This window comes from Eptesicus fuscus, chromosome 7 (genome assembly GCF_027574615.1).
Source record: "Eptesicus fuscus isolate TK198812 chromosome 7, DD_ASM_mEF_20220401, whole genome shotgun sequence".
NCBI classification, from domain to species: domain Eukaryota; kingdom Metazoa; phylum Chordata; class Mammalia; order Chiroptera; family Vespertilionidae; genus Eptesicus; species Eptesicus fuscus.
In genome coordinates this window covers 89,162,403-89,185,459 of record NC_072479.1, presented here as the reverse complement: position 1 = coordinate 89,185,459, position 23,057 = coordinate 89,162,403, and the positions used below count along the sequence as shown (strand labels likewise).

The 23,057-nt window shown below is 43.1% G+C and overlaps 2 protein-coding genes across 5 annotated transcripts in view; one reads left to right on the top strand and one right to left on the bottom strand.

Annotated features, from left to right (window-relative positions):
- Positions 1-2,869: 2,869 nt before the first annotated feature.
- On the bottom strand, positions 2,870-17,435 carry AMDHD1 (amidohydrolase domain containing 1). The gene is made up of 9 exons (XM_008144793.3): positions 17,172-17,435; positions 15,632-15,738; positions 14,276-14,340; positions 12,085-12,362; positions 9,846-10,071; positions 7,180-7,304; positions 5,559-5,652; positions 4,861-5,021; positions 2,870-3,744 (listed from the first exon to the last, which is right to left on the bottom strand). The coding sequence occupies exons 1-9, from the start codon at positions 17,306-17,308 to the stop codon at positions 3,657-3,659; spliced, it is 1,281 nt and encodes a 426-aa protein (XP_008143015.2). The 5' UTR covers positions 17,309-17,435; the 3' UTR covers positions 2,870-3,656.
- Positions 17,436-18,223: 788 nt separating this feature from the next.
- CCDC38 (coiled-coil domain containing 38) overlaps positions 18,224-23,057 on the top strand; it is a 41,100-nt gene continuing 36,266 nt past the window's right edge. For 3 of the 4 annotated variants that reach the window (XM_054719371.1, XM_054719373.1, XM_028150298.2), the window contains exons 1-2: positions 18,224-18,374; positions 22,917-22,970. In XM_054719371.1, the coding sequence (XP_054575346.1) occupies positions 22,931-22,970 (40 nt within the window). In that variant the 5' untranslated portion in view covers positions 18,224-18,374; positions 22,917-22,930. The remainder of the gene's footprint in view (positions 18,375-22,916; positions 22,971-23,057) is intronic. The other variant, XM_054719372.1, reaches the window with a different exon arrangement.

Here is a 23,057-nt window from a genome sequence, read left to right as displayed (position 1 = left end):
ACTCAAGGGCATGGGCATATGATTTGGGGGTCATTACTCTATCAATCTACCACATACATAAAATTCCGTACATGACCTGAAATTTTGGGGGGGAGGAAAAAAAGATAATTTTTATACTACTTTAAACTTGTACCTCATTTCTGGATCTGATCATTGAATTATTATATTTTTATTAAGCCTTCTAATTACCTCATAAATCACATGATCACTGCATTTGGGGGGTTACTTCTGTTGAAGATACTTATTAAATTTAAACATTGACAACACACACACACACACACACACACACACACACCTGCCTGACAAGTGTTGCTCAGTGGTTGAGCATCGACCTATGAACCAGGAGGTCACAGTTTGATTTTGATTCCTGGTCAGAGCACATGCCCAGTTTGTGGGCTCAATCCCCAGTGTGGGGTGTGCAGGAGGCAGACGATCAATGATTCTCTCTAATCATTGATGTTTCTATCTCTCCCTGAAACCAATAAAAATATATTTAAAAAACAACAACACACAAACCAACAACAACAACAAAAGAGTTGGTGGAAATTCATTTCAGCTCAGGGCATAGGCCTGGTTTGTCTCGAGGTATTCCCATTCTCTTTGCTTAGTGATTAGTTCAAGAAAGGGCTGAGGTTGCAATTTGGGCCAATGAGACAGAGAAGAGTTTTACTGGAGGCTTCGAGAATTTGTTTTCTCCCCTGAGAACCACCACAGCCATCCTTTCTCACCCTCCTGCTGGATCTGAATGAGGAGGCATAGAGCACCCATGCTGTGGGTAGCCATCCTGACTCAAGAGAGAAGATAGCCACCGGGTGACACCAACACCAGATGGCAGAGCAGCGGGAAGGAAGGCATCTGGGTCTTCAGCATTACTGAGCTTCCAGATAAACCAGTCCTCAGCCTGTTCTTCTTGTGAAATTTCCAAGGGTGAACCAATGAACTTTCTCATTCCTTAAGCCAGTTTTGGTCAGATTTGGTACTTGTAGCCGTTAGCATTCCACCTACCATGGCCACTGTTTGGGAGGCACTGTACCAGAGCTGTGGTGCATCAATATAGCATGTGGCCCAATGTGGAGCACAGAGTAGAGTGTTCACATCTCACTTTCTGCCTGGACATCTAGCCCGGAAGGTCTACTCTCTCCGCTAAGGGGCTTGTTCAAAGTATCTTGCCAGAGTCCACTTGCACAACAAATATTTGAGTGCCTGCTATGCACTCTGAAACCAGATTACTCTTTCTACAACACTCTCGGCCTGGCCCTAACCTACTCAAAAGCGTCCGGTGGCTTCCCCTGACTTTACAATAAAGTTCTGGCCAGTGAGCCTGACACTCAAAGCCCTGTGAAAGCTGACCTCACCTTATAGTCTCAGCTCCCCCCTGAGCTCTCTACTGTAGGAGGACTCACCACCTGTCTTCTGAACATTTCATGATGTTCCATCTTGGACCGTTCCCTCTCATCACAATCCTCCCAACCTCCAAAGCTTAGGATGGCAATCCCACCCCCATCCAACCTTGAAATTGTCTCTTTGCTTGGTTTTACTTTAACACTTGGCTCCCTCATGAGCATCATCCTTTGACATTATATCAAGGAACTCATATGTTCTTTCCTAATGATAGAATAACTGCACCCCTAGGTTGGCCTGCTTAGTGTATTTTGACAAGTAATTTTTACTATGATGATCTGTATGCTTGTGCAGCCATTCATTAGTTCATTTATTGATCACCTGCTATGAACCAGTCCCCCGTACTAGATCCTGGGGACACAACGAGGTCCCTGCCCTCTACTAACTCACAATTTAAAGAGAAAGACAGTTATTACAATGATATAAAGACTGTATTCGAGGGAAGGGAGCATGGTGGGGTGGGAGGTGACTAGTTCTGATTTCCCACCTAGAGAAGAGAGGAACCGCATTCCAGGCAGAGGGAACAGTGCTGCAAGGCAGATGGTGTTTGTGAGGAACAGGGTGGAAGTTTGTTTGGCTGGGGTCTTAGGCTGCAGCACTTCTCAGACTTCAATGGGCACATGAATCACCAGGGGGCTTCTGCAGGACTGGGTTGGGGCTGATGTGGGGCATTTGTAGAGAGTTCCCTTGAGTTGCAAGGCCCGGGAGGACTAAGGCAGTTCCTGGTGGGTACCCTCTTCTGCTTTCCTTCAAAAAAGACAGGAATGCTATGTTTTGAGTGAGTGTCTCCTAGAGGGAAATAGGATGTGTGTCTTGGGTTCCAGGGCAGACCTAATATTTAATATTGGCCTTTACATCTCTCTCGTACATCCCAAATTCCCACCATTGACCAGGTGATCCCATACCCCCTCAATACCCTTCTCTAAGCATAAGAGGGATAGTGCCAGAGACCCCGGGCTACTAGGTGGTGACAGTGATGTATCCTGTTACACTTAACATTCCAACAAGGGGTAATCTGATTTGATTTATACTGAATACAGTAAAATCCTCACTCGTTCAGCCTCTATTAACCTGAAACGGGTGGTAATTTGGATAGTCATTGTTTATTCCTCAAATCATTTCTTCATAAATAGGATGAAGTTCCATAACACAGCTATGATCATAAAGGTGATTAAGACATTTTAAAAATATTTCAACTAAATTTACACAAAGCAATTACAGGGTGTCCCAAAACAATGCATACATACTTTGACAGCTCAATTTTTAAAATAAACTGTATTTTACTAAACACTGCCTTTATAATTATTCAAAGTGTTTGTGTACATTTTGGGGAGGACACCCTACATTTATATATGTAAATAATCATCTACTCTTTATAAGTAATTCTGTAATTTGTTTATTTCCTAAAAAGCTCTATCAGACAAGGCGCTGATCTACCTCTGGGACTGCAAGGAAACAACAACAATAATAATGACAGCACATATTTATTAACGTTATGACATGGTTTCTATATAATTATAATGTGAAGAATCAAAAACTTAAAAGCAATTTCAAAAAAATTACATTATTGGATTTTTGGTAAAAAAACAAACAAACATCCATTACAAGAAGGCCCCAGAACCTGTATGTAAAATGATGAGCCTTGAACTGTGCTGTGAAGTCTATTTCGAGCTAAGGTTGAAGGGAAACTAGAAATGGAAGGACACGCTCCCTCAGGGGACACTGATGCACTTCATTTGATGAACATCTAGAAAGAACTAACCGGTGGGGAAAGGAAAAACTATTTGCTATTCTAGAAGGCTGCATTTTAGCTTAATCTGGAGGGAGCATCTCACTTGGATTTCCTTCCATCCCCCAATTTTCACTAAATATTGTTGAAATCCTGAAATTTGAAAAGCAGAAACAAAATGGAAATTTCAAGCCATGTCTACCTGATTGTCAATCTGCCTTCACCCACAAATGCATTCTTGTGATCATTCATCCTATTAATCTTCAGAATATTTATGACAAGTATTTGTGAAATAATGTAATGTTTTGAGATTATCATCACAATTGGTTTACCTGTTTCTATGTCCAGGTGCTTATTAAATTAAAATAAGTTAATCCCTTGGGTTTTATGAGTGGATTAACAAAACAATGAAATACATTTAGGTTTAAGTGACATCATTTTGTAAACTACTAAGATATTTTAACTTCTAACATACTGTATTGATGCATTTTATACAATCAAAGTCTTCTCTTTCCTTTAAGATCTGTCATTTTTTATAGATGACTTTTCCTTTAGTTATAACATACTCGATTAATTCGTTATGGCCTCCAAACTGGTAAATCAAATGCTCCCATCTAGAAAGAAATTAAACATTACTTCAATACATACAAGTCAAAATTATCACTATCCTTAAATGCTAATTTAAAAATACATTCTCTAAAAATTTATTTATACCTAGTCATTGATATTTGGGCTTTTAAAAAATGATATATTACTAACTAGCCTATGACAAATCAAATAATGTTTAATAATACCATTTAAGTATTTGAACTTAAAATATTTGATTCAATTAAATAATGCACAAATGGTAACAACATCAACATTGTTTTCAGTAGAGAGAGTGGCCATGGTTGGTGTGGCTCAACTGGTTGGAGTGTCATCCTGTACACCAAAAGGTGGCTGGTTCAATTCCCGGTCAGGACACATACCCAGTTTGCAAGTTAAATCCCCATTCAGGGTATGTACAGGAGGTGGCCAATCAATGCTTCTCTCTCTCTCTCTCTCTCTCTCTCTCTCTCTCTCTCTCTCTCTCATTCTCTTTCAAAAAAAAAATAATAGTACATTTTTTTAAGAAAAGAAAATGAGGGTGGTTTATGACCACAGAGAGTAGAATTACAGAGCCACTCTCTTCTGTTGAAGGTGATGAGGTCCAAGAGCTGAGACAGGCTCACTAGAGTGAGGGATCGAAGATTTAGAACAAGAAGACTCAAACTGTCACATGGGAGACCCAGATGGCAGCAGACTGTGGGTGAGTAATAAGAAACCAGGACAGGAACACTGATGTGAGGGTTTGGGGATCCAGTAGGAATAAGAAGTTAGAGCAGTAACGATCAGAATCGGGGTGACAAGCTGAAGTTGGGACCTGTGTGGCCCAGCATAAGCAGGTCAGAAGCCAAACAGAAAAACAAAAACACATGCCAGAGGGCACAACAAGCCCAAAGTCCAGGTAGACTCGGAGAAGCCTAGAGATCTAGGAGAGATAGAAGGTGGATGAAGAGACCGGAAAACAGAGTCTACCCTGTGGCTTAGGACTTGTAGAGAGACTTGGTTGTAAAAGGATGAAGATAGACAGGACTGGGTAGCTTCTGAGCCGACATAGAGCCTGACACTAATAATTAGTGGAAAAGGGTTTAATACCAGGTCTATATCCCACAAGAGGCTTAAAACAGCTTAGTTGGGGACTCACTCACCTGGATGCATTGATGATAATGAGATCTCCCTGTTTGCCAACTTCCAAAGATCCATGTGTGTGAGATTTTCCCAGTGCATAAGCGGCATTGATGGTGGCTGCGGCCAAGGCCTCCGGCATGGACATTCTCATGTTTACACAGGCCAGATGCATGACCATTGGCTGAGATGGAAGAGAAAAGTGTCAGAGGAAAGTAGCAAGATGGGACATTTCTCAGCACAGCACAACAAATAATGGTGATTAAACGTGTAGGTGGAAATGGCTTGATTGATATGGGAACATTTAAACTTATACATAAAGGTTCTTATGCTTTAGAAAAAATTCCTTTATTATCGAGATTACCCCATGTGTATTTAATATTTATTTACAACTTTTCAAGACCACTTAATGTATAAAATAAAGCTCCCCTCCAGGCTTACTCACTAAAACTCCTTTGAGCTTATCCTATTCTCCAAGGGAAAAATGGGTTATTATAAAGCCACAATGCCCAAGGCTATCAGAAAACTATGCAAACAGGACCTTTTCTCCTTTCTCTGTGCAGAAAAATCCAAATACACTACTATCTATATCTTTTTTTCTTGTTACACAGGAAAATATTTTTTGATGTTTGATACATTTTAAAAGAAATATTTTAAAAGTACTTATATGCTTGGTAGAAGTTTGATACTCTGCTCTGAAAGGCATATTAAAAATAATTACCATTGAAAAGCAATAGGCATTAGGGTTGAAGTCACTGCCCAAAGCAACTATTACTCCTTCATCTAACATCTTCCTGGCGCGAGGCTGCTTCAGCCTAAGGGAGGGAGACAAAGATGTCAGTATCCATAATGAGAGCTTTTGCAGGATAGATGTTCCAAATGGAAGGAGACTTAAGCTATCCAACCCTCATTTCTTCTGGGAGAAGAAACAGAAACTCAAGGCTAAGTGATTATTGATTGCTATTTCCTGATCGTAGTCTATATCAATGTATGTGTATAAGATCATAATAAGTTTCAGGAAAGCACTGAAATAGTTCTTTCTTCTCCCTTATGACAGTTACTCAAAACCTTGTTTTTCGATCCCTAAGGCAGACATTTTCAACCTTAGCACAATTCATTTCTTGGTCTGGATAATTCTTTGTTGTGGGAGGTTGTTCTGTGCATTGTAGGATATGTAGCAGAATCACCCGCCTCTATTCATCAGATGTCAGTAGCACCACTTAGTTGTAACAAACAAAAAATGTCTCCGGACATTGACAAATGTCCCCTGAGGGGCAAAAATCACCCCAGGTTGATAACCACTGTGCAAGGCCATAGCTGTTGGGTCAGCGCCTTGAAAACCAGGTATCCCAGCCTCACGGAAAGCACCTGGTTGTAAGAGGATAAAACGTCTCTTGAATGCCGGCCTCCCTGACCACAAACTTGGTGGTCGTTATGCAGGTGGCACAAAGGAAAGGGTCAGAAGGGTCTCAGATTTGGTAGAGTTAAAGCAATGGCAGTTACACAAGATGGACTAAATGTATCCAACCCATAGAGGGCATACAGCAAAATTCCTGGAGAGATTTTTTTGCAGAACAGACATCTCCTCTTTCCTCTCACCCCCAGGATTTATGAGGATTCTGGTACACAACTGTGCACCTACACTCAACTTCTCAGAAAACAGCTCATGCAGATTCTGAATACCGTTAAATATCCCTAATATCTTAGGCATGTTTTTTGTTTGTTTTGTTAGAGGAGAGAGAGGGAGAGAGAAGGGAAGGGAAGGGAAGGGAAGGGAAGGGAAGGGAAGGGAAGGGAAGGGAAGGGAAGGGAAGAGAAGAGAAGAGAAGAGAAGAGAAGAGAAGAGAAGAGAAAAGAAGAGAAGAGAAGAGAAGAGAAAAACATCAATTAGATGCCTCCCGTAAGCGCCCTGACCAGGGGTCAAATCTGCAACCTTTTAGTGTATGGGAGAACACTCGAAGCAACTGAGCCACCCAGCCAAGACTTATGCATATATTTTAAAGTATAAAGCTTACTTCATTTTTTTTCTAATTATAAAGGTAATGCACACTGATTTTTCTTTAAATTAGAAACTCCAAAACTAGTTAAAAGAAAAGAAAAAGAAAGAGTCACCGTCCCCAACCAGCCCACCACTGAAAGTCAATTTAGTTCTGAGCTCCTTCCTCAGGGTAATTCATTTCTGAACATCATTCCAGAATTGGCACCTTCCATGAGCTAAGTTTTCTTGATCTGCATTATTAAGGGATTTGGAAGGGCAATGAGATAATAGTTAGGCATCTTGGAAGTCTGTGTCTTCACAACGTGCACTTGCAGCTCTTGTGTGGCCGTGAGGATGACCTCACCTGAGCATGTAGGCCGTGGTGGGCAGAAGAACCGCGGAGCACCCAGCCGTTGCCATGGCAGCAATGCCTTCATCACTCACTTCTTCCAGGTGACTGATTGCCCGGGCTCCCAGTTCAGCTCCGAGCTAAGCAGAATGAACAGAGAGAAAAAGATTTAACCAACAGCAACAACAAATTAATAAAGTGCCATAAAACTGCTTTTCCTGCCAAGATAAACAGCACTCTCTTATGAAGATCTCCTGTCAACTACCTCTCACAAGCACAAGCCCCAAAATGGATAAAAGGTTTGTGATGGACATTCGTTTGAAAATTAGCTAGTGTGCTGCTTTAACAACTATTTGTCTACACAAATGCTTACTGACATTCTTCAGACATTTGCTAAAAAAGAAAAGGTTATGGATCTTATGAATCAGAATAAAACACTGAGTAATATTGATAACAACATCTATTGTAGCATCATAAAATCACAATAAAAATGTATCTTGGAATGCCATTGCTTTCAGTGAAAACAGATAATCAGTTAAGAAAACAAACTTTAAAAATGCAGATTGTGTGTGTAATTCGAGAATGCTCCTTGAGCTTGAGTTCTGTCCAGATGAAAAGTTTGGCTAGATTGTTAGAAAAAAAAACAACAAGAAGAGGCAATGCTATGAGGATCATGGAACCATTAACGTGGATTTTTTTCTCATTTTTATAATTTTATACACATGAACACACACACACACACACACACACACACACACACACACACACAATGCCCAGGATGAAAGGTGGTATGTTAAGACATATTCCAAGGAGAGGAGAGGAGACAATATTTGACATTACACTGTGGCCCAGAGCGGCTGCAGTCCCCACACACCAGGGCAGGGAAGGCCCCTCATCAGCAGCTGGCTCAGGTCTAAGAGCGTCCGGACCACAGGACAGACTATGCTCCCCCAGAAGAGCTCCTTTCTGACCTTGGAATCGCCCTCACTTTTCCAAAGTTGATTTGCTCATCCTGGGTATTGACCTCTATTGATTTAATTCACCTGTCACTCTCTACAGCCAAAAGTATCTTGTTGACCACCCTGTTCAGGTGTCATTTAACAAATATTCAACAACTGTTTACTTAGTAAAGGCCATGGGTATGCCAGGCACTGCGCTAAGCTCCAGGGACAGGGCTGTGTAAGACATGGGTGCAGTCCTCAGTGTTTGCAGTCCAGCAGGGATCGCAGAGGCAATTTTAACACAGTGGGGTAAGTACAGGAGGAGCTATAACCCACTACTGGAGAGCTCTGGGAAGGACCCCAGAGAAGCTGTGGCTAAGATGAAACATGAAAGGGAGTTAGAATTAATGAGACAAAGGGGAGTTCAGATTACAGAAACAATATGTGCAGAGGCTGGTAGTTTAATGTGGCTGGTCCACAGTAGACAGGGTGAAGGTGGTGAAAAGTGAGAGGAGAGAGAAAGGAAGATAGAGAGATAAACTAGGGCTGGATCCTGGCAAGCCTACATATAGGGAGTTTGGAATTCGCCCTATGAGCAATGGTAAGCCTTTAGGTGGTTTTAAGCAATAGAGAGGAATGATAGATACACTACGAGGACGGATTACAGAAACAGATTCAAGTGGAGGCAAGCTTAGAGGCAAGAGCAGTGGTTACAGGAATCCAGGTGAGAGCTGATGGTGGTTGGATCTAGGCAGTGGGGTGAAGAGAGGGGAACCTAGAGATATGCAGGAGGAAATTGGCAGGATTTGTTGTTTGGCTGAAATGTGGTAGATGAAGGGGAGGGAGGAATGAGATTGGGTTTTTTGATTTAGGCCATAGATAATGGTGTCATCACTGGGGCAGGAAACACAGGGCACAAATTGGAAGTGATTTTAAAAGCTCAAGCAGGACATGTGGTTAAGACACATGTGGGGTATCTACATCTGTATTTATACCCAAGGGCAGTTGTCCATTTAGCTCCTCACCCCACTCACAAGCTATCGTATTTACTGAGGAGTTCTCCGTGCCTTCAACAGTGCCTGGCACACACTAGACACTCAAATATTGGTTGAAAGCATAAGTAAATGAATCTGGGCAAGACCTATAGATTTGAAAATCATGTCCTGGCTATTAATGGTGTGCTTCACTCACGTTCATCTGAATGATGCCACGGAAAACCCTAGGAGCTGCATGTGAAATTAACAGACTCTGCTAGTATGGCTTTCTGTACCAACCAAAATAGGTTGTGGATTTAGTCAGCGAGAACACAAAGGTACTTCTTTCCTACTAACATCACCAGCAGGTGATAATAAAAGTAAATTACCAGGCTGGCCAGAGTGGTGTCGACCTGTGAACCAGGAGGTCACAGTTCAATTCCCATTCAGGGCACATGCCTGAGTTGCAGACTTGATCCCCAGTAAGGGGCATGTAGGAGGCAGCCGATCAATGGTTCTCTCCCTCTCCCTTCCCTTCTTCTCTGAAATTAAAGAACAGAAAACAAAACAAAACAAAGCAAAGCAAAAAAGTAAATTTCTAATAGAGGTAAGGGATTCCAAGGCTCAGCCTGAGCAATCTGCACATTGTTCAAACCAATTTCCGTACTCTCTATCTTTTCAGAAGGCCGCTCCTGTCTTTGAACAAACCAGGTAAGTTTTCCATAACGTGAGTGTTGACAAAGGAAAAGCCAAAAGTCAACTGTACCTCCGCAGCCTTCATCGGGTGGAGTTCATCCCCATGGAAGTTAATCTGTAACCCTATATCTTTTCCACCTTGAAGAATCCTTCTGGTAGAATCCAGATCAAAGACACCCTTCTCACAGAACACGTCTATGTTGTCAACGTGAATCTGCCCATTTCTGCCAAGTTCCTTCAGCTTTGGGAGGTGGTTATTGATGATGTCATCAGCAGCTTCAGTAGCAGTTTTTCCTCTGAGGAAAGAAAAGAACATTTCCATGGGCAAATATATTTTTTAACTGGAAGGAGGGTTTTTTGGTGCTTGGAGAACCTGAGAAACTATAGGTAAATGACCTCAAGCCTCAGAAAAGTACAGAAAGAATCAAAGCTATTAACAATTGTGACATGCCTATGCAGCAGAGGTATTGATAAGACTTCTATATGCTCTGACCCTATTCACAGAGACTCAAATGGCTCATCCATTCTGGCACACCAGTGTTGCCTTTGGGAATGCTGGCAAGGTCATCTTGCTGAAAAAAACAGAATCTACACCCTAACTGGTTTGGCTCAGTGGATAGTGCATCGGCCTGCGGACTCAAGGGTCCCAGGTTCGATCCCAGTCAAGGGCATGTACCTTGGTTGCGGGCACATCCCCAGTAGCGGGGTGTGCAGGAGGCAGCTGGTTGATGTTTCTCTCCCATCAATGTTTCTGACTCTCTATCCCTCTCCCTTCCTCTCTGTAAAAAATCAATAAAATATATTTTAAAAAAAAAAACACACACACACAACAGAATCTACTTGTCAAGGGCACCTAGAGAGCATCCTGGAGACTTCCCTGACAACCCAACTGCAGGCCTCTTACCTGGGCCCCAGCTATCACCCTGTCCTTTTCTTCCTCTACACTATTTCTAGAAGCATCTGCCTAAGGCTTCCTGTCTCACCATTTGGGGACATGGGAGAAGAGGCTAGTAGAAGGCCCCAACATTCTCACTAAGATTCTGGGGTAGTTATATATTAGGAAGGGCTGGGCTTTCGAAGTCAAATACACACAGAGCTCTACCACTTGCTGGCTACCTAACTCTTTGGACATGTGATTTAGCTGTCCTTTGGCGTACTCTGAGCCTCGGGCTTTATCACTGGGCATCGAGATGCAGACCTCAGAGGCTCACTGGCAGATGGAGAAACCTCTAAAACGTTAGTTCCATAATTGGGACTAAACTGAATAGAGGCCTCTCATTCAGTGAAAACCATTCAGGTGGATAGATAGAGGAGATGGGCATTTACATATCATTATCAAGATAATCATATAAAATAGGGTGTTATGTAGCTACTTTATAGATTAATAATTCATGTTCAAAAAGTTAGAAGATGCCTCAAAATCACCCAACTGGAAGTAGTTAAGCTGGATTCAGACCCAGGTCTGATACTACTCCAAAGTTTGAGTCTTTTCTACCATGTCACACTGTCCTTTTGCAAAAAAAAAATAAAAACAGGCCATCACACACCTTACCCATTATATTCCATTTGAAAAAAATCTGTTTCTATAGACAAGCTCTTCCCAGAAGTCTTAGGGAAGTTTCAAGCTTTAATAATTTCAGAAGTATGAATGCTAAAGACATACAATAAACGTAATTGGAAATATGAAGTATGTACTTGTGTTTCTTTTCTATGTAATTCGTTTTCACTTTTTAATAATAAATTTCAAAGTTAATTTCTTTAGTTCCTCTGAAGATGGCACACAGAAAATTGCCATTAAAATGTTATGTTTTAGAGTTCCCGAAACGAAATATATTTATAAAATACATAAGTTCTTTTTTCAAATAATTTTTTTGGCAAGCCTGTAGCATTTATATATCTAAGTTGTCAAAACCTAAACCTGCATGAGACTGTGGAGTAGCTGGTGAATTTCCAAGTCCTGGATTTCTTTGGGATCAGTTAGCTCTGGGACTGCCTTCCCGTCTGGAAATTCCAGGACACAGAAGATGCAGAAGCAGCAGGAGACAGCCACCTCATCTCTCTTTGTTAACCCAAAGAGTTGTGAGAATCTCCTCTTCCTTCACCATCAGGGGGCTAGCCAAGTGATGGGTCTGGTGGGGGGTCACCTTCCTAGAACCATGTGAGAGATGGCTGGCCATCAGAATCACAACACCTTTCCCAGGACGTCTACAGCTCTCTCCGCAAGAGCTAAAGCTGTGAGCCGCCCTTGGGGAAAGCGGCCCCCTCAAGGCCCAACCGAGTTAAACGCCGGTCGCTTCGGCTGCGGTTACTTTGGCACGGAGTGAGCCCCGCAGTACGTGGCCGAGATGCCGATGGCCATCTGCCGCCGGGCGCGCTCGATCACGCGGAGCATCTTGAGCTCAGTGTCCAGGTTGAGGCCGTAGCCGCTCTTGCACTCCACCAGCGTGGTGCCCGCCCTCAGCATGCACTGCAGCCGCTGCTGGAGGGAGCCGAACAGCTCCTCCTCCGAGGCCTGGCGCGTGCGCTCCACCGTGAAGTTGATCCCTCCTCCGGCCTGGTGGATCTCCATGTACGTGGCTCCTGCCAACTGAACACGACGCTCACCGTTAGGCAGAGCGAATGCTGGGAGGTTGCAGGCAGCTCTGCAGAACCTACCTACGGGGAGGGGGGCGGGAGGGGAAGGTTGGGGGCGCCGGGGGGGGGCGGGGGGGGGAGAGTGATATTCAAAATGATTCACAATCTATATGCCAGGGCATTAGCAGATCAGAAAAGGGGTGGCTGGCAGGGAATTCCCAGGGAAATACTGGGGTGGCAGAGATGCGAGATGTGGTGGAGGCTTCTGGTCTCAGGGCAGCGGCAATTTACCACCGGGTACAAAAGTATTTCAGTATTTTAACAACCCAGTCTACCCCAGTGTATACCAGTTAAGTCTCCGCCTATCCCTCAGCACCTTTAAAAAAAATAGCAAAGCTATTCCGGGGAGGGCCCCACTGCAGTCATTCAAATCTCCACCAAAGAGACCTCAGTATTTGGCCACAAGAGTTTGGGACCTGACCTCTGTGGCTCAAGCAAATGAAGAGGCTCTTTGTGGGGTCCCACTGGGCTCCTGTCACTCTGGGCCTGAGCAGGAGTGTGGTGCAAACACAGTATGCCTGCCCCGGGGTCTCCGCCATTTCCATCTGGGTTCTGCCATGGCGAGCTGGTCAACTCAACGGACACCCTTCCCTCTGCGGACCGCACTTTCCACATCTATCCAATGAGAGAATTGGATTGCAAATCTCGAAGGTTGCTTTTTAGAAACCTGGCTCTGAAAAGTTGGCTCTGAGATTCTGTGATTTAATAAAGGAGTCTTAAAAGCAGCTCTAGTTTGTTGAGGAAGGTACACAAAATCTGAGAATGTTTTTTTTTCCCCTAAGTAATGCAATTTAGCTGTTAGTATATAGACTTTCTTAGAAACAATGTGACGAAAAGGTATGGAGAAAACTCAAGTGCATATTACCAAAAGGAAAAAGCCAACCTGGAAAGGCTACATACTGTGTGATTCCAACTATATGACATTCTGGGAAAAGGATGGAGACAGTATAAGGATCAGTGGTTGCCGGGGGTGGGGGGAAGAAAGGAATGAAGAGGCAGAGTGCAGAGGATTTTGAGGGCCGTGTAACTCCTCTGTATGATCCTACAATGGTGGGTACATGTGCTTATACGTTTGTCCAAACCCAAGGTAATGTAAACTATGGACTCTGGGTGATAATGGTGTGTCAATGTAGGTTCCCCCATTGTAACAAATGTACCACTCTGCTGGAGGATGTTGAAAATGGGGAAGACTGGGGCGGTGGATGGAAAGTATGTGGGAAATTTCTGTAGCTTCCGCTCAGTCTTGCTGTGAGCCTAAAACTGCTCTAAAAACTAAATTTTGCTAAAAACAAACAATGTAAAATTGGCTCCAACTAGCGATTTGAGGGTCTACATCTAATTAATGACTGATATTTTACATTTCTTAATAAATCTCATTTTTCTTCTGGAAAAAAATGAGAACAATATAAGACTTATTTTATTTTTGTTGTGAGCAATATATTTTTCCTGGTTTGACCCTAATGAATGGTGATTTTCAAATTGTTTCCTGGAGCCTTTTCAAAGGCTCCCAGAGCTGGTAGGATGGATTGGGGGAAGAAAAAGAGAGGAGAAATTAGTGAGTGAGGCAGCTCAGCGCTGTTAGAATGAAGATTCTACAGTTAAACATTTTTGAAAACTATTATACTTAAAGCGATTGTTAGTCCTGTGCATAGTATGAAGATTAGGGACAGTTATAAACTAGTTAGTTTCATTCTAATTTATTTTCCATAGTCCAGGCCAGTAAAAATATCCTTAAAAAGACACGTAAGCAAAGACACAATGTCAAATCTATGTGGCAAAGCCTGACAGCCCACGGACTCTTTAGAAAAAGACTTGTCTATGTTTGTTTATGCTTCATTTTGAGTTGCAATCATTCATTGCAATTACCTTCATTGCAAACTCGTGAACTCTCTCACCAGCCCATACTGGATGTGTGTGTGCATCCACCAAACCTGTAATCAAGAAATCAAATCATTTTTAAAGTTAAGAACTAGAAAGCCCTTAGACATCAGGTTCAATACACATCCTGCTCTTTGGAAAGCATGAGGGTGGTCAGCCATCTTGCAGGGGGTGGAAGAGGAAGAATTTGTCTATTAGAGGCCGGCTCTAATAGAGGAGGGTGACTCAACATGGTGAAAATATTCCTTAAAAAAAATACAGCTCCTTTTGCCCATTAAGCCCATGCTCACCAAGCGAGCTTTTGAAATAGGATGTCAACTCTGAGTTGAGCAAAACCAATGACCATATCACCAAGGTGATAATCTGGGTGTGAAAACAGAATCATACAATCCCTACTGTCAACCTTGAGAAAGAAAACTATGAAAGCAGAAAGATGAATCTTTCTTCAAGAAAGAAATATATTTTAATTAAAGAGAAACTATAAAGCAATCACTTGGAACTTTGGTTTACCATGGTACAATTCAGAAAAGTGTGTCTTCCCAGGTTATTTAAAATACCTAATGGATCAAATGGCTGATTAGTGGGTTCTGATTTGGAGTAAAATCAAAAGTCCCTATTCAGATCACTTTCTATTGTATTTTGTGCTTTCTCTTAAGGTTTCACCCTGACTTTATCTTCTGTCTACCAAGAGCCAGAAGGTAGAAACTCTGTCAGATATACACAATACACACTTTAAATGGATAAATATTAGCCTCTATGTTTGCACAGAACTCAGAGTTTGTGAAACTTGTTTCAGATCATTATACAAAGCCATAAAACATAGATCATATAGGAGGGAATGGTAAATAAGCTGATTCTGTTGTCAATCACCAAAGATACATATTTGGCGAAACCTCTAGGGATTTTCCTTCCCTTTTTCCATCTAGAGATGGGTCCTTTGTTTCATACTCTATACTTATTTAAAGTATATTCTGGTAGTGGAGGTAGCAGTTTTCCCTGTTTGCCCTCCCTACAAAACACATTAATAAAATTCTTCTCACTGTTTTTTAACCTAAACACAACACACCTGGTCTCTCTTCATTATCAGAGTGGGAAGAAGTGGGGTGAGTGGATGGTTCTGAGTCCAAGCTTGCCCTTTACCTGTTTAGCAATCAAGGGTAAGATATTTCACCCCTAAACTTCAGTATTCTAGTCTGTAACATGCCGATAATGATCTTACCTTACAGGGCAGTAAATTGTAATTATTTTATTTTAATATCATTGTAAGACCCTCTTTAAAACAAGCTACTACTCTTCCTCTTTACTAAAACTGCTTTTGGGGTTTTACTGAAAAGAGGTTGATACCAGGCAAGATGCATTTCCCAGAACAATCAATTCTTTCTTCAAACGTTTCTTCAGAAAACTGTTCTCGGATAACATCAGCAGGACCGATGGCTTTTATCAACCCATCCCTGAAGAAAAATCAAGGAATAATTACTAATGTTTGGGGAAATATTGTGAGAAATCTGACTTATGATTTAAAATATGTTATTGATGTCTCTTGGTGTCAGTCAGCATTTACTGTATGTCTTTTTTGAAGTTCTGTCCTTGGAAAAGTGGCTCTAGCCACCTGTAAGGCAAAAGGTCAACTCATGTGTAGCAGAGAATGCTAGTTGTTCTCTGAGACCAATGTTCCCTTTTCTCAAGGTGCTAGATTCCTAAAATTTAGCTGGACACATGATCACCCAGAATAAAGATACATTTCCTGTCTCCCAGCAACCTGGTGTGGCCATGTGACTAAGTTTAGCCAATAGGATTGCTTTCTCTTCCTCTTTCCTAATGGAAATAATAGACATCATGAGAGATGGAGCAGCCCTGTGGATGACGGAGTGACTGGAGCAAAGGGGTCCTGCACCACAGAGCAAGACATTGGGGGCCTGAATCCTCGGGACTCCAGACTGTGGCCGTCAGCTAGCCCTGGATCCTTACTTTTGTGCAATTCCGTTAACTGATTTTAACAGATTTTGACAGTAACACTGGAAATGAATGATTGGATCCCTTTGTTAATTAAAAACACACAGTCCCTAAAAGTTGGACTCTTACACAACCCTAAGCAGCTCAGCTAAGAGGTGGGACTGATGGCTCTTGCACAAGTCCTGCCACGTAGCTCTCCAATTCAAATTGGCACCCAACCCCCATCCCCACCCCAGGCCCGCCCTCCCAAACTGGCTGTTCTGTTATTCACTTCTAGCGGGAAGTGCAGAAGGTTGACGGAAAATAATTGAAAATGCCCTCGTTTTCTGGTGGCTGAACCTTAATTTCCTATTACCCCAAACCATCACCATCTAAACGTTTGGTGTAGTTCCCAAGCTTTAGTGCACAGAAGAAGGAGGTGGGAGAGGTATTTATAAAAATCCAGGTCTCAGAACTCCACCCACAGAGATGCTGACTTAAAAGATCTGGGGATGGGAAAAAAACATAAAAAACGATCTGGGGATGAAGGTAGGGGGGAGGTGGCGGCTCTGAAATCTCTCTCTCTCTCTCTCTCTCTCTCTCTCTCTCTCTCTCTCTCTCTCTCTCTCTCTCTCTCTCATCTCAGGCCATCTGACGCAGACGGTCCCTTCACCACACTTCAAGAAGCACTGGAAAGAACCCCAACCCCTTCTGATTGTTGGACAATATTTTATCAGCAGAGGCGTTCCGGTGCCATGTGCAGCTTGAGTGCGTTTTTTTCCCACCCGAGACCGTCAAACATGTTAGCAACAGGCTCCTCAAAGGCAGTCCAGCCGATGTCTCCGCGGGTTCGGGAAGCTTTTACCCGGTTTCCCTCCACGGCGCACACATTCTAGGAAAAGCGCCCAGCGAGGACCTGTCTGGCGGGTCCCTCCAACCCGCAGCCACTTACGTGCCCACCACCAGGCTGGCGCCCTCCAGCACCGCCAGGCTGCGCAGCGCGTCCCGCGCCAGGAAGCGCTCCCCGCGGGCGCACACCAGCACCACCTGCCGCGCGTTCTCCAGCAGGAGGCGGTGGTCGCCGGCCATGTCGCCGCGCGCCGCGGGTCGCGAGCCGGTCGCCAGGCAGTGGCCGCGGGAGGGACAGCGGAGGAGGGTGCAGGCCCGCAGGCGGCGCCGCCCGCCGGGGCCGGAGGGTGGAGCAGGGGCGGGCGCTCGCCGCCCTTCCAAACCCGGGACGAACGCGCGCTTCCCCCACTCCTCCAAACCTTGGCAATGGCAATACTCGTACAGATGATCAGAATGTTGATTAATAATCAATGGTATAGCCCCAGCAGGTTTGGTTCAGTGGATAGAGAGGCTCGGCCTGCGGACTGAAGGATCCCAGGTTCCATTCCGGTCAATGGCACATGTCCAGGTTGCGGGCTGGATCCCCGGTAGGGGGCGTGCCAGAGGCAGCCGATGAATGATTCTCTCATTATTGATGTTTCTTTCTCTCTCTCTCTCTCTCCCTCTCCCTTCCTCTCTGAAATCAATAAAAATATATTTTAAAAAATAATCAATGTTATAATGAACCTCCTCTTTTTTTTTTTTTTTGTCGCCTTGCCACGTTCCGGGTAAATGAGGTACAGATTATTTTCCCTACTTAACCGATAAAGAAGCCGAAGTTCGGTCGCCTGGAGAGAGAAAGGTGGGCTGCGACGATCGCGTGGCCAGGTGGAAGGGGGTCGCCGTGGGCGGGGGCACCCGAGTGGGTAAAGTGGGGAGAAACCTGGTGGAGGCAGGTGCGGGAACCTGGGACAGGGCCCCGGGAGGGGGAGGGGGGGATGCGGGAAACCGCTGCCCAGGGGGGTGGGGGCAGTCCGAGACGCGGAGAACCGCCCGCAGAGGAACCTGGGGGCGGAGAGGAGGGGGTGCAGTGGGGGGTCGATCCTGGGTCCGCGCGGCCGCAAAGCGCGAAGCGGGGTGGCGGGTGCCAGGCACCTTTCGGTTGGCCAGCTCCAGTCCGGGATCCCTTCGTAGGGTCCCCAGATGAAGGGGGACCGGGATGAGGGAGGATAGAGACTAGAGAATCGACTGGCACCTCCGCCCACCTTCCCCGAAATCCTTTCTAGAAGGATTGATCGAAAAGGCTACTGGATCCAAACCCCTTGAGGTGAGACGGGTTTCAGCTCTGTGTTCCCCGCACTCCGAACTGGATCTGGTCGGGCTAACCCCTCGCTTTGCACCCAGAGTTGGAGACAGAATCAAGTTTCTTTAAGGAAGGTGGTCTGTAATTCTCATCTGTGTCTCAGACTGCCCGCCTGTCAGTTGCTGTGAAAACAGGCAGGCGGGGTTTTGGTTTGGAGTTTCTTCATTACGTTACTTATGTATCTTCTTTTAGTAGAAGCTTGTCTTAGGTCTGAAAGGGCACTTTCCCTGCCCAGCACAGACCATAATCAAAAGGAAGACACTTTATGGATACAATAACATACCCTAAAAGCAGGCAGGGAGCTGTAAAAACATAAACTATAAAAGTTAGTCAATTTAGTGTCACTTTAAAGCCATTTATAAACGAAGTACATAAGGCAAAAATTCTTTTAGATGAACACAATAAATAAGATTATACTTTAGTTTCATATTGTGTTTATAAAAGAGAGAGACCAGTCCAGTCGAAAAGAGAGAACAAAGAAAGAAAACAACAAAAAAAAGGAAAATAACTCAGTAGACAATGTAACAGAGACCCAAAAGGGAAAAAAAATCCATAGATCATTCATAATAGCTCAGACACAAACAGATGTGTGTGTCTATACACATTTTTAAAAGAAAGGTGGGATATATAGAGAGAAATAGAGAAAAGTAGAAATAGTGGAAAATAGAAACACAGAGACACTAATTCATAGAAAAATATTAAAATTTTATAAAATTTCTACTAAAGACTCACATGTAACATTTTGCAATTATAAGTAATATTTGCAGATTTATGCAATTATAAAGTGTGGAATGAAATCGTAGAAGAATAGAAGACTTTTGGGGCCCAATAAACTTGTCTTAATCCCATTTCTGTTTCTTATGAGCTATTTGACTTTGGAAAATTAATTTCGCTGAGCCTCAGTTTTCTCATCCATATCATGGGGGTCATTGTTTCTACTTTATGGACTTGTTGGAGCTTTAAATACGATGAAATGTAAATCACTTAGCCCACTGCCTATCTCTAAATAAGTCATAGCTATTATTATTATTACAGTTAGTTTATTTTAATCCTGCCCTTTGTCTTCTGGTTAATTAAGTTAAAGATTAGATTTCTGTAGTACTAGGACTCTCCTGACTTCACAGAATGCACCAGGTACTTAAAGCTTACAAGTTCTTGGCAAGTCTAAGAACTTTTTTTTTTTAAAGGGGTTTTATATCTGTGGGTGAACTTGCGGGCACCCGATTACAATTAAGATAAACAGTATGGCCTGAAAAGACCTTGTAAATAAGAGGTTTGCAGAAGCAAAAAGGAAGAGAGTGCACTGTCATTCTCCCTGGTCTCTGTTAAATAATTTTAGAGGTAGGGATAAGGTTCCTCCTTAGTAATAATCCATCTCCCTCTAGCACCTCTCAGTTTACAGAGTACTTTTCACATCATCTGACTCACATGGGCTGATTTCTTTTCCCCAATCTTCCTTCCACTTGACCTCCAGTTATTTTTTTCAGTTTGCAAAAGGGGCAGTCAGAAATGTCAATAGAAAAGTCCACACTAAATAGCTAACTTGACGTCAGCGGGGGCCTTCAAGGTCAAGCTGAAGGTAATTGCCTCATCACTGTGTCCAGCTTCTGACCCAATCACAAAGGACGGTCATCGGGCAGGCCAAGGACCTGTGGCTCCTGGCTCTCGGGTAAACAAATAAGTGCTAGGTCTGGTCTAGAGAGAGGACACAGTTCACAGCTCTTTCTCCTAGTATTTGTCCAAGTGGGTGGGAAGGAGGTGGAATAAAATGGAAAGGTCTGAGAGAACCTGTCTAAATCTTTATTTGCATCTGGGAGATAAAATTCTTTAGCTCCTATTGAGGGGATCTGGAAATCCATTTTTTTATTTTTTTTTGAGTTTGTAGAGTTGTTGAGAAATTCAAACTTCGTCGAATAATATCCGGTAGATATTGTTATCGTTCAATTTATGTAGCGTTGGTCTCTAGGACTTGGGTTCAGGCATTTTAAAACCCCAATCCTCTTTCTCTACTTCCCAGAAGCTTGATATGATAAAGATCTGCACTAAGTTGTGTCAGATTCCCCAAATTTGCATCGACATTGCAATGACTCTGGTTTCAAGAACTTTAATGCAGGGTTTCTCACAAAAGCTAGTTGTCAGTTATCCCTCCTACTCTTTTCAAATGCTGTCAATTATTCACAAGACAAGAAAGAGGACACATCCAGATACCTACCTTGAAGACAGTATGAGCAATTATTTCCCTATCAGCCTGCTGTGACTAAGCACTTTGCATACATTATCTGTGTTTGGAAATTGCAACTAGCCTGTAGGAAAGGTGGTAGAATCCGTACTTGACAGAAGAACCTAAGGTGCCCTGAGTTCACTGGCTAGGCCTGAAAAAACAAAACCCTGATAAGAATCAAAGGCAGGATTCAACGCTGACCCCAAAGGCCAGGGTCTTCCACAGTGCCTGCATGCTGCTCCTGTTAGGATGCCTATTAAAGGACCCGACTCAGTGACCACATAGAATTGCATAATGTTAGAGGAATACAAAAAATTTTTAAAAATCAACCAGTATGGTACTTGCGTGAAAGAACAGTGTATTTTATATCTAGGTCCCTTAGATGTCTAATAAACATCTCAGCTTTAGCAAGTTCCAAACTGAAGCTTTGATCATGCCAACTGCTCCTTTCCCCACAGCCTTCTCTGTCTCAGCCAATTCCGTAGGTCTAATTTCCAAATTTACCTAGAATCTGACCACCTCTCACCACTTCCACTACTATCCTGAGACCCCATTATCTCTTGCCTTCCCTATTGGACTCCCATCTCCTACAGTCTTTTCTCAGCCCAGCAGTCAGAGTGATCCATTTTACGATGCTCATTTCCCTGAGTAAAGGACCCTCAGGGCCCTTGTTATCTCTCTCACCTCATCTATCACTCCCCTTCATTCACTGTGCTTACGGGACACTGGTGTCCTTGCTATTTCTCAGACGCACCAGGTACCTCCCCTCCTTAGCATGCTTTCTCCTTGGGTTACACTGACATGGCACCTGATGCTGTCCACAGGGTGGGACATATGTTAACTCACCTAACAGTCCCAGCAGGTAGGTGCTATTGGTACCCTCCCTTTTGGAAGATGGGGAACTGAAGTGTGAGGATTAAGGAGCAGAATGAGCGTCCATGCTCTTAGCCACTAGCCTATGCCATGTCTAAAAGGGATGGTTTGCAACCACACAGCAGCACTTTAAATCCCTGATTGTTCTAAGCTTTTTATCTTCTTCAGCTGACAGAAGGTGAACTTGAATATCTATTTTAGATGTGAATTTTCAGTCATGTGCTATGGAGTTCAACATTTTCCCTCTCTTTTGGTACTGAGCCATTGTGTAGTCACCATGCTATTTTTATTTTGCACAATAAAGACATTCACCAGCTTGGATTTTTTTTTTTTCCTGGTTGGTACATCATATTGGTTTAGTTCAGAGCACTTTATAATCCCTTCCTAGGAATAGCTGATTCTCTTCTTCTCTCATATATTCTTCGCCAATCAGTTCATTAATCAGTAGGGGGATTAACACATATAGAAATATAACAACTTTTAGAGACTATTCATCCTGTTTACATGTTCTATGAATTACTGGAGAGGTGGAATTAGAACCTGCTATTAACAGTTGGTGAAGAGGAACAGGAACGTCCACTTTTTCTATGAGTGAAAAAGTGTCAGAACCCATGATGAGGTGTTTATAGACTTAATGAATAAATGGAACGGGAGTGGGGATGGGGAGGAGAGTGAATTCAGATGGACAGAAGGATTGAAGGAGCAAAAGTAGGACAAGAAAGAGGTGAGCAGAATCTAAGTGCAAAGTGGAAATTTAAGAAAATCTCCTACAAGACTCAACCTAACAGATAGTCAATCAATTTTTCACCAACTCTTTTTTCTCACATAGATATTTCCCTCTCTCTTCCGCTCTCTCTAAAAATCAATGAAAAAATATCCTTGGGTGAGGGTTAAAAGGAATAAATAAATAACATTGCAACAAACATTATTGTGCATACTTTTTTTGTCCAGTGATCTGATTTTTTTCTTGCGGTAAGTTCCTAGAAGTGGAATTGCTGGGTCAAAGAGTTTGTGTATGCACTACTTTTAAAAGCAATAAAGCCTATGCCTTGGCCAATGTTGCTCAATGGTTAGAGCATTGGCCCACACACTGAAGGGTCTCAAGTTTAATTCCTGGTCAAGGGCACATACCTGGTTGTAGGTTTGGTGTGTGTGCGGGAGGCAACCAATCCATGTGTCTCTCTCACAATGATGTTTCTCTTCCTCTCCCCCCTCCTCTCTTCCACTCTCTGAAAAATCAATGGAAAAAATATCCTCAGGGGAGGATTAAGCAGAAAATAAATAAATAAATAAATAAATAAATAAATAAATAAATAGCGATAAAGCCTATTTGGGAGTTACTGGCAGTTGAATTTAGGGACTTAATGCAAAGTTTATAGAATTTTTAAAATGCATTTTCTTTTCTTGGACAGGGCCAGGAGACAAAATGTCATCATACTTTTGGCCGTTATCACTGAATTCTGAAGGTGAGGAAGAAATCAGTCCATGAGTTCTTGCTTTGTGCCTAGTATGGTTGGTCTCCATAGCGGGCTGGGAGAGTAAGAAAAGGAGCG